Source organism: Cynoglossus semilaevis, chromosome 5 (genome assembly GCF_000523025.1).
Source record: "Cynoglossus semilaevis isolate Cse_v1.0 chromosome 5, Cse_v1.0, whole genome shotgun sequence".
Classification (NCBI taxonomy): Eukaryota; Metazoa; Chordata; class Actinopteri; order Pleuronectiformes; family Cynoglossidae; genus Cynoglossus; species Cynoglossus semilaevis.
Window position 1 is genome coordinate 18,367,994 of NC_024311.1, and position 10,825 is coordinate 18,378,818.

Genomic DNA, 10,825 nt, shown 5'->3' on the forward strand with positions numbered 1-10,825 from the left:
CTCCTTGTTTTTGCTTGTTGATGATGATTCAGTTGACTACAGAGATGCTCTGCTGCATAATTCACACCTGACAAAGACAAATTCAAAGTGCTTTAACTCAATAAAACCAGGCCAAGTCATTATTAACTTTTAACTCCAGAGGTAGAATGTGTAATTGAGTCGTACGTCTTGTTCTGACTTGAAATACATATGTATCACAGTATCACTTGGTTTTTTCTTTTTTGACATTGCAGCAAATAATTCATAATATAACAGTAAAATTACATCTGCATTGATCCTTTTTGGCCCACACCCAACCTGTGTGTTGTAGCATCATACTACCCCCTTCTGGAGTAAAACCTCAAATTACATCCGGTTATTGTCTCCATGACGAAAGACTGAGGAAATCCACAATAAATTCAAAATGTAATGAAATGATTTAGAAAAATGTAAACAGAGATATACATACATATATGACTAGATGTAGTTCCCACAATGTATTTTATATTAATTAAGTAAAAATGTTTAACAAACCCTGAAGTTTATCTCAACATAAACACCTGGATATTACTATAAAAGTGTAAGAATGTTATATATATTTAGTATAACAATAAATGAATGAATTACATGGTTTTTATTTGCCTTTCTTTGTCAATTTGTTAAATAATAAAGTATAAAACACACAGGTATTATTTGCTTCCCCTTCTCCAACTGACACATTTATTTGTATTATTTGCTTCCCCTTCTCCAACTGAAAATCCTTTTATTTTCATTTTTTATCGTTTTACATTATTATTATTATTATTATTATTATTATTATTATTATTATTATTATTATTATTATTATTATTATTCAGTTGGCTTCTTTATGGACTATAAAGTTTATTCTCCGTAGTTTGTTTTCAATTGTGACGTAATACATTAACGTCACCAGCGTCTCTTCAGCTCAGCCCTGTGATTGGACGAAGCCGCCAAAGTCTGCAGAGAGGGGCGGGGCCATAGTAGCCATTTTATCATTGCAGCAGCAGAGCTGCAGGTGCACCCTGGTGTTGTTTTATCTTTGTTTTTATGGTCCCGGTTTTCAACGGTCAGGGTCGAACTTTAAAATGGGTCAGTGTGGAATCACGTCGTCGAAAACCGTCCTGGTTTTTCTCAACCTGATATTCTGGGTAAGAACTGAGCTCGTGTTCGAACAATGTGCAGCATCAGTGATGGAGAATGTTATGCAGAGGCCGGACTAACTGCGCCAGAGAGGCTGCGGACATTAAACCCGGATAAAAGACACGTCTGAACTGTCCAGAAACTGCGTTTAAAATGTGTTATATTTAGTAGACGATGGTTTAAATCAACAGACGCACAGACAGACAGGCAGCCAGTGTCAGTGGGTTGGTCGCTGCAGTGTCTGTGGCTGCCGCCCACGAGCTGATGCTGTGTTGTTATGCGGCAGCTGCTCAGCCTCTGAATGTGACTCAGTGTAATTCCGTTACAAAGTTAGTGTTTTTACACCGAGCGGTGCTCCGTGAACAGACGCTCTTATTATATTTAATGACATTTCTGTTCTGAAAACAGTTCAAGAAAACGAATAATAGAAACGCGTGCATTGTGATTGGCCATAACTAACATTTTTACACTATTGATGTCATCGCTCCCACGGGCTAAAGAAGGAATGGAGGGTTTTATTTTATTAATTTCAAAAATTAAGTTCCTTGTTCTTTTTTCATTTTGATTCTTCTTCTTTTTCTTATTATTATTATTATTTAAGAATTCACAAAATCTTTTGTGAATGTCCTAGTATGTGTCCCTCCAGGGACATTCAGTGGGACAGTCCTGTGTGGGCTGGTTAATAACATTCACTCTGACCTTCTGAAGATGACTCTGTGCTGCACTGTGTTTCCAGGCATTCTTGTATTAAATAAACAATAGAATAGTATAATAAAAAATACATAAAATAAACTTTGTGTCATCACAGGCTTGACATCTTCAACTAGTGTTCTTTTCTTAGAATTTTTGATTTTTTTTCTTTTTGAACTTAATATAATATATATATATTATGTTAACACTGCATTTATTTCTCCAAAATAACTCTCATGTTTGTTCTGATGCCTCTGATACCTCATCCAGTGAAAAGTCAAACTATATAAAGGTTTACTTAAAAGAATGAAGTAATTCTAAAAATGGTTTGTTGTCTATAAAAGCAATAAAAAATGGCAAACTTAATTCTCTTAAATTATTTACTTAAAATAAATTTGTTCTCACCTGTCAACACTTAAATAAAGTGTAAAACTGCACATAAATGTTGAGTGATTAAATACAAATAATTGATGGACATTTTAATTAATTTCCATTGACAGCAGATTGATGATGCAGATTAAAAACTCAAAAATCATCTTGTCTAATTAGATGTGTTATGACACACACACACACACACACTGTGGTGTGATTGTCGTGCGTGTGTCATTGAAGAGTTCAGTGATAAAACCACGGTCTCTCACTGACTCCTGCTGCTTTTCTCTCCAGGCTGCAGCTGGAATCTTATGCTACATCGGAGCCTACGTGTTTATCACGTACGATGACTACGACCACTTCTTCGAGGACGTGTACACTCTGATTCCCGCTGTTGTAATCATAGCTGTCGGGACTCTCCTCTTCATCATCGGCCTGATCGGCTGCTGTGCAACGATACGTGAAAGCTCCTGCGGACTGGCAACCGTGAGTGTGGATACGTCTGATCTGACACTGAAGAACTGAATCTAATAATTTAATCAGCTGTGTTTTTGAACATTTACCAGATCATTGTAAACCTGAACTGTTTCTGTTTTTTTTTTCCAGTTTGCGGCCATCCTTCTGCTGGTGTTTGTGACAGAGTGTGTGGTGGTGGTGCTGGGATACATATACAGGGCAAAGGTAAACTTTTTTTTTTTTAATCCATGTCAGAGTTTCCATCCACCTGGAAGTCACAACTTTTTTAAAACCGAGATGTTTGGATGATGGAACACCAGCTGATGTGACTTTCTTCTGACCTGACTCTGGATCTTTATGTAACTGTAGTGCTGCTGATTCTTAGGTCAAAGTTGAATCTTCAGATTGTTTTCGTTCTGTGCAGGAATCACCGCGGCACAGACTCATTTCTTAGTGTAACATCTTTATCGTGGTGAATCAAAGGTTTGATTTGGTGCCTCAGTGACAATAACAATAACAGTAGCTGTAACTGTTCCAGGTGGAAGATCAGGTGAATCACTCCATTCAGAAGGTTTACAACGAGTACAACGGCACCAACAGTGACGCTCCCAGTCGGGCTATTGACTATGTTCAGAGGCAGGTGAGGAAAAAAAACAAAAACACTTTTCTTTTGTTGATTAACAATTGGAAATCTCATCTTTGATTGTCTCCAGTTTTGGAACCAACCGTGAACAGGATTTTAAATCTCTTTGTTCACAATTATGTGGTGTGTTCAGTTTACAGCATCCAGATATTTTCACCCACTGCACTCAGTGTCTGTGTTGTCCACTCTTAGCTTCACTGCTGTGGAATTCACAACTACTCTGACTGGAGGAATACACGCTGGTTCAAAGAATCCAAAAACAACAGCGTGCCAGTCAGCTGCTGTCAGCCCGGCATCAGTAACTGTACTGGAACACTGACCCGGCCGGCTGATCTGTATCAGGAGGTACACACACACACACACACACACACACACACACACACACACACACACACACACACACACACACACACACACACTTGATTGACAGATAATGACAGATAAAAGTCACATGACTTAAGGAAGTGAAATAAAGGTTGATGGTTGATATTCTGATCATGTGTTTTGTGTTCCAGGGATGTGAGGCTCTTGTTGTGAAAAAGTTAAAAGAGATCATGATGTACGTCATTTGGGCTGCGTTAACGTTTGCATCAATACAAGTAAGAAATATTATAATTTATAATGTAATGTAAATATACTCCCAAATGTTACAGATTTGTAACAGATTTGTAACAGAATCGACCCAACATTAACTTAGAGTCACAGCTATTTTTATTTTGGTTTATTATTATTATTATTTTAATAAACACAAATACAATAAAATGCATTCATTTCTATCCAAATAAAGATTTTTTAATGATCTGCAAATGACAGACCTGATCAGTAACTGTCACTGTCACAAATGGAAAAGTCATTTTTAACATAACTCAGAAGTTGAAACCAATCCCTCGGTTCGTTAGTCTCTCACTGGTCTTTAATTATTTGGGGATATGTGTCAGTTGAAGAAACCACTGATTCTTACAGAATCTTTGTCTCCACTTTGGAGAAGATCTAAATGACCTGAGTCGTTGGTGACAACTTTGTCCATCTTTGTGTCTGCAGATGCTGGGGATGCTGTGTGCCTGTGTGGTGCTGTGCAGGAGGAGTCATGATCCGGCGTATGAGCTGCTGGTCACAACCAACAGCTACGCATGAATGAGACACAGTCGGTCAGAGAAAAAAACAAAAAAAAACGAGGCGTCCCCGGACATGTCCACAGTAGAATTCCCCTTTTAGTTCGATAAGCTCAAGCACACCTTGCACAATCCATGATAAAGTAGTGCACATCCATGAAGTTGTTTTGGGTGGGGTGGGGGCTACTAGGCAAAAAAAAAACCCCAGTTATTTATTAACGGTTTCGTTTTCTTTTAAATGTCACTCTTTCTCCTTACAGACACTGAACAACCGTAGTTGGCTGTGGCTCATTGAACGCCGTGATGTTAAAGTGGTTTGTCATTCCTATTACATTTTTACCTTTTTTGTAAAACATAGGCTCTTACCCAGTGAGAATGATGAGAAGTAACTAGGAGTGTGTGTGTATGGGCTGTGTTTGCTCGTCGGTCTGTTTGCACTATGGCTCCAGCTCTGAAGGTACTGTATTCACTCATGGTTCAAATGTTTGATTCACTGTCCTCAAACCTTAGCCTGACCAATGTTTGTAAAACTGGGAGGAATTTTACCATAAAGACTAGATTTAGTGATTTTTTTTTTATGTGGAGAATTTCATTGAAGACATGTAAGATATTTACTAGTATCAAAATCATCAATATGACAAAAATGTTTCGTTTTTTTGTGAAATTCTCTGATTCTCTCTTCACTACGACAAAGTCACCCATGGTATTTCCAAACTTTTAGTCTGTAGTACTTTTAGTTTGACCAGTGTTAGTGTGTACGTGTTTGTTCAGTTTGTCACAGGCAGACATTTCCTTTTGTTTACATTTGTAGTTAGAAACTAGTATAGAAATAGAAAACGTTATTATATATGTTGGTGACTTGTGTTCTCTTTGGATTTTTTTTTTTAATTAACTCCTTTATTTAGCAAAATGCTGAAAAAAAAAACACATTTACTTGTATATATGCTGGAAAACTGAAGTGGTGGACAAATAAAATCGTACGTTTTAATGTGATTTTTGTGTCACTGCTTTTGTCCACAAGGGGATTCAAGTTAGCATTTCTAGATACAGGGGGTCTAAAAGTCTATGTCTGGAACAGCAGCCCAAAAATCCGTCCTTTTGTGGTATGTTTGAACAACTCTATGAGACCAGTGTGTTGGATTTTATACCATATTCAGGTTTAATCTTACTGTCACAAAAACATAAAGGCAGCAGAGTGTCATCCAGACATTTCCCTGAGAGAAAAGTAATGAAAACAACCCTTTTTAAGTGCCAGTGTTTTTCACCCTGTTCTTTTGTTTTCATACACAGCTTTGTAGAAGAAGGAACTCAGTCAGGCCTTAGGCTGAGCACAATCTCTAGATTCTGGCTTAAATAAAAGTACTACATGATAAACAAATTAATTTATAAAAAGTCAGATGTGACAACAATATTGGGTCTAATAAAATCATTCGCAACACTTAAAGTAACACAGTCAAACTAGAAAAGGAGATCAGACAATAATTGTGTATATTAAATAACTTTTAATTCATAATGTTTTAATTAAAATACAACCTTGAGAATTTGTACTTGGCTGTTCTTGTATTTTCTTTGATCTTCTGCAGCTACTTTAACGTGAAGCTTGCTAAAAGAATGTCTACACTATGGTCTGACTGACTGGAACAGATACAGTACGTGTACAAGTCTTGGAAGCTTTAGTTATGTGCATTTATGTTTTGCCCAGATAGTTTCCTGGCACCATTCCGACCTGCCCGTTTTTCTCCACTGACCACCAACCATCGTCTCCTCGCTCCAACACCTGGACCGTCTCCCCCTTCCTCACAGACAGCTCATCGTCTTCCTGTAAGTTAGGAGTCAAAAACAAAATATATAATACGCTGAGAGAAGTTGATGTTCCTGAAAAAAATGACCTTTAAATAAGGCAATCAGTGGCATTATTACCCGTCCCCAGAAATCATAAAGCACCAGATATCGTTCTTCATCAGCAGTAAACGTGGCCAGTGAAGTGTCTCGCTGGTGGTGTGTTAAAGGAGTGTATCCTGCCTCTGAAAGCTCAACTGAGGAGAGAAGATACAAAATACATACATGACTTTGTACTTTTATTTTTCAATTATTATAAAAAAAAGATAACAAATAATAGCATTAAAATAAATTTAGTAAGATTTAAAATCTATTTAAAAATAAAAAATCTTAACTGCAGTACTCACAGTCACCAAAAGATGTCACTGATGATGGTGAGTTCGGTGGACTCTCAGGGGACATGGCCGCCGAGTTGCGGGGACGGACTTCCGGACACCTGTGTATGTCAAGTGCGCGGATTAATGGCGCCTCGCTGGCGTAAACACCACAACAGACCTGTTCAGTGTTAACAACTGGTAGGTTTAACAACCGTATTTAATGACTTTCTACAGCAGGACTTTGTTTTTATTTTCCAAACCTCACTGTGTTGTGTCCTTCATGCGCTACATGAGCTTGGCCATTTCTTTGTGCTGTTGCGTCAGTTTTGTAGTACCTCTCAAACAAGAAGGGCCCTTAGAACAGGAAGACAGTAGTCAGAATCAAGTCCCCCAACACAGAGACATTCTCACAACATTTTCACTAATATTTTTTTTTTTATTTCCTCATGTAAGTTTGCTGCAAATATTTTACTCAAAGCTACGCTAAATGTTGTTTGTATGTTAAATGAGTAGTTTTGTAGCATTAGCCGTGTTTGCTAACTGTTTGCTCAGGACAAGCGACTTGTTGGACGTGTTTATCTGTAGCATCTCTTTAAAACATTGATAGTAGGTTGAGTTTATTTTGGACTTGAATAAATAAGTGTATTTAAATCTACCAAAGTTCCATTTAGTATGGTTACAACATCCACCAACAACAGCGGCGCATCTGAGTAGCATAAACATTGTTAGCATAAAGCTAGTCCGTTCACAAATAATAGCAGTTTCACTACAGTACAAAGCTAATTTTACCGCGATGCTTGATGTCTAAAGATATTAAACTTTCACTTCCTTTACGTAAGAGCTGTTTTATGATGTGTTGTGGTATTTCTGCGTAGTTGGCATTCAGTTACTGCTTGTGTGGTCTTGGCTAAAAACCAACTTGTATTTGTGAAGAAGAGAAGAAGCTAGGTCAGTATAACATGAAGCTCACCGTGAGGCCTGGATCCTGTGCTTTTGGTCTCCATGAAAAAGTTGTTGTCTATGGTGATATCACAAAGTTCCAGATGTTTCCTCACGTCCTCGTAAAACTGTGGTTTTTAGAAAGGAGATAAAAATTATTACCATTTCATTTATAATTACTGGGGTTGTTGTGGTTTCGTAAAACAGTACTTTGTACTCTGTGTATTTCTGTGTACCATACACATATACATTCTGGACTTCTATCTTTTCTACCGTTTCACCTCATCATCCTTGATACACTGCAGAGAGAAGTGGTTGCAGTGGTCCCACAGAGCACACCTGAGCATGCCGATGCGATCTTCCTCCATTTGTTGAAACACCTATTAAACAGTTCCCACTGTTATTATTAAAGCAAGTCAGGATAAAAGTTAGGTTTTCTCTTGTGAGGTCCTTCATGTTTTATGAAAGTTTGCTTTATTTTAATCTTTAAGGATTAAAGATTAAAATGCTTAAAGTGTGGAGTATCACAAAGAAGGAGCTTGAGTATTTGACGTAAATAACTTTAGTGAATGAGAAGGTTCTTTTTTTTCTTTTTTTTCGATCATTTGTGCACATAGTGAGTTTGAGTTTTACCTCACATGTACTTCTGTGTGTTCCCTCCCAGTCCTGGCGAACACTTTCGAGTTGAACGGTGTTGTTTAAGAACAGGTTCTCTGTAAGAGACGAGAGACACAAACTGAACGTTGTACTTGATTGTCTTGACTTATGTGAGGCTCAGGGTCTCACCTGCTTCGTTGGCTGCCTGTCTGCAGGTCCTGGCCTTTTGGCGTGTCTATGAAAAGTTGACACAGGAAGTGACATTTGTTTTACAAACTGAGAAGGCTTTTTTAGATGATAGAAAATGCTTTGTTGTGTTTCTCAGATGCTCAGTAGTTCAATAATTGTCCTGTTGTGTAACCTGCTTCAGTGACCAGCTTTCTTTTTCACTTTCTTTAATTTCTGTTTCTTCAGTACATTTAATGACATTGTTGAATCTTTCAGTAACACTTGTGTGTACATGTGCATGCCTTTATGTCTTTATACGTAGAGTATTTACTCCACAGTCAAGACTGAAATCAGTGGCATCATCTCGACAAATTGACCTACATTACGTTTGTCATACCTTTTCTATGTTTTTGGATGTCACGATTGCCTCTTCGGCTTCATCTGCCTCTTTGCATCTCAGCTCATAGTTCCTCTTTGACTGATGAAAACAGAAACAGGAAGCCAAGGCATCACAGTGAGAAAATTATGGATGTTTAGCAATATCTATGAAGAACAAAAAAAAAAAAATCTTACATCTGTGGTTTTCTTGAATAAAGTAACCTTTTGCTTCTGAACCTTTTCCATGATGCTTTCAAACTATGAGAGAAATGAAGTGAACCGCTTTGGGTCAGATGTTTGTATTGTAGCTTTTCTTTTTTAAATACAGTGGTCTTAAGAGCTCCTAATATACAGTAAAGCTGGAGTAAAGTGGCAGACGTTGTCCATCGACCGTGTATCTACGTTGATTACCTTCTTCCTGTGCTCTCTCTGGCGTTCTCGGAATGTCTCGATCTTTTTCACCTCCTCTTTCAGTATATCAGAAAGTTGGATGTGAAAGTTTCCAATGATCTCAATTCCTGCATTTTACAGGACATAGTCAACCATTTACATCTGAACATGTTCTCTGTCAGCAGCAGCATCAGCAGCAGCATCAGCATCGTTCAGTGACATGATGGTTGTTCACAGAGAAAATGACTGCGGGAACTTACGTGACTTTAATTGGTCGAACGATGTTCTTAAAGTGCTGGAAAAAATGTTTAAAAAGGTGTTTAGTGTTTATATATATATATATATATATTTACCGTGCTATTCTCATAGTTTCAATATGACCTATTTTTTTTTTTACTTGGAATATTATTTTTGAGTTTCTTCCCATTTCTTTTTAAGAAGGCACTTATTGCAAATTAACAGTTTAACTGTTACTCTGTGCTTTCCATGATGTCAAAATGTAACGGACAGTAACGGACCAGGTGTGGGCAAACGTTTCGACTTGCCGGTCACAATGGGTCCTAAAATTTGTCCGGGTTTGTAGTCAGGAGCAGAAAGATGGAGTTTTTGTGTGAACTAAAGATAAATGACGTAAAAGCCTTGCATGAAGGATAAAATGCATTTAGCCTTATCTACACCATCTCCTGGGGGAATAATGGCATTGCAGGGGAAGGCAGAAGTATAATAATAATAATATAAATTAACAATATAATTTGGAAAAGTTTGGCGGGCAGATTGAAAAGCCAAACGGGCCATATCCAGCCCCTGGGCCTGAGTTTGTCTATGCATGGACTAGTGAATGAAATAATAATAAGATCTGGAGGGACTTACTGTACTTTTTTTGTGGTAAAAGACATAAGGATAACTGGGAAAACCTGATAAACTTTCCTTTGCTTTTTTAAATTCCATATAAAAGAGATGATGATAGTATTGTCATCTTTTCCAGAAATGGGACTTGAACTAATTTTCCAACGGTCCAGAAGTCGACTGTGATGTGACAGAAACCTGTCGTTTACCTGATCTCTGTTTGTCCTCCAGCTTTGCGAGCAATCGTCACCAACTCCTTCCCGTACCTCTCCTCTGCCAGTGCCCTGTTCAATATATGAACAAACCCTTTGTTCAACGTTTGACTGAAATGCTTTGCTTTGTCCTTACAGTGTAAAACTCTTCTATTAATAAATGATTATTGTTAATAGAAATGGTAATGAAATGATTTTGTAAAACTGTGTGGTAAAACGGCTTCTCCTTTCTGAGAACCACAACACAAACAGAACTACATGGACATGTTATATCCTTTTTTTGTGTGGCAGAAAGTTGATTTCAGAAACACTGCACAGTTGGTTGTCCAACCTCATCTTTACAAGCTCCTCCACGTCTTTGCACATCTGCCTTCCATCTCGTAATCTGTGGATCAAAGCGTCGTATCCAGCATGACAAGTGAAATCAGACCCCTGTGTTTGGGGAAAACACAACAGGAATATTCTGCAATGAAAGCCGTTGCACAACCACAGTTGCACCAGGTCTTGTGGCATTTCTGGACTGAATGTGTGGCTCAAATGCAGAACTATATGTCTGCAGAAATAGTCCGTTATTGACATAGCAACTGATATATACCCCTCCCCAAACCTCCCCCATGAAGAACATTCTATTCCTATATAGAGTTGATTTGTTTGCAGCTCAAAAAAAAAAAAAAAGTATAAAACCATATAGTCCTGAGGTTGTAGTGGAGGGGAGAGAAACATTTT

At 37.8% G+C, this 10,825-nt stretch overlaps 2 protein-coding genes and 1 long non-coding RNA gene across 3 annotated transcripts in view; 2 read left to right on the plus strand and 1 right to left on the minus strand.

The window, feature by feature from the left end:
- The first annotated feature begins 958 nt into the window (after positions 1 to 958).
- On the plus strand, positions 959 to 5,406 carry LOC103379383 (tetraspanin-3-like). The gene is made up of 7 exons (XM_008310920.3): positions 959 to 1,148; positions 2,497 to 2,688; positions 2,809 to 2,883; positions 3,197 to 3,298; positions 3,494 to 3,646; positions 3,817 to 3,900; positions 4,343 to 5,406. Exons 1-7 carry the CDS (start codon positions 1,086 to 1,088, stop codon positions 4,433 to 4,435), a joined length of 762 nt encoding a protein of 253 aa, XP_008309142.1. The 5' UTR covers positions 959 to 1,085; the 3' UTR covers positions 4,436 to 5,406.
- A 142-nt stretch (positions 5,407 to 5,548) lies between these two features.
- Positions 5,549 to 10,825, minus strand: part of LOC103379385 (proline-serine-threonine phosphatase-interacting protein 1-like) — a 5,720-nt gene continuing 443 nt past the window's right edge. Inside the window, exons 2-15 of the mRNA XM_008310921.3 lie at positions 10,431 to 10,531; positions 10,097 to 10,171; positions 9,302 to 9,336; positions 9,063 to 9,169; positions 8,847 to 8,909; positions 8,671 to 8,751; positions 8,295 to 8,340; positions 8,142 to 8,221; positions 7,790 to 7,888; positions 7,540 to 7,636; positions 6,830 to 6,923; positions 6,600 to 6,688; positions 6,334 to 6,449; positions 5,549 to 6,232 (exon numbers count right to left, since the gene is read on the minus strand). Of these exons, the coding sequence (XP_008309143.1) occupies positions 6,101 to 6,232; positions 6,334 to 6,449; positions 6,600 to 6,688; positions 6,830 to 6,923; positions 7,540 to 7,636; positions 7,790 to 7,888; positions 8,142 to 8,221; positions 8,295 to 8,340; positions 8,671 to 8,751; positions 8,847 to 8,909; positions 9,063 to 9,169; positions 9,302 to 9,336; positions 10,097 to 10,171; positions 10,431 to 10,531 (1,215 nt within the window). The 3' untranslated portion in view covers positions 5,549 to 6,100. The remainder of the gene's footprint in view (positions 6,233 to 6,333; positions 6,450 to 6,599; positions 6,689 to 6,829; positions 6,924 to 7,539; positions 7,637 to 7,789; positions 7,889 to 8,141; positions 8,222 to 8,294; positions 8,341 to 8,670; positions 8,752 to 8,846; positions 8,910 to 9,062; positions 9,170 to 9,301; positions 9,337 to 10,096; positions 10,172 to 10,430; positions 10,532 to 10,825) is intronic.
- The window catches only part of LOC103379384 (uncharacterized), an 82,441-nt gene continuing 78,246 nt past the window's right edge, over positions 6,631 to 10,825 (plus strand). The window contains exon 1 of the long non-coding RNA XR_521570.3: positions 6,631 to 6,767. This is a non-coding gene — a long non-coding RNA (uncharacterized LOC103379384). The remainder of the gene's footprint in view (positions 6,768 to 10,825) is intronic.

What these genes read in the sequence shown, in the direction of transcription:
- LOC103379383 (XM_008310920.3), top strand. Translation starts at nt 1,086, where the DNA reads ATGGGTCAGTGTGGAATCACGTCGTCGAAAACCGTCCTGGTTTTTCTC. An exon ending in GATACATATACAGGGCAAAG is followed by an intron (nt 2,884 to 3,196) that starts GTAAACTTTTTT and finishes TAACTGTTCCAG; the next exon opens with GTGGAAGATCAGGTGAATCA. An exon ending in CGGCTGATCTGTATCAGGAG is followed by an intron (nt 3,647 to 3,816) that starts GTACACACACAC and finishes TTTGTGTTCCAG; the next exon opens with GGATGTGAGGCTCTTGTTGT.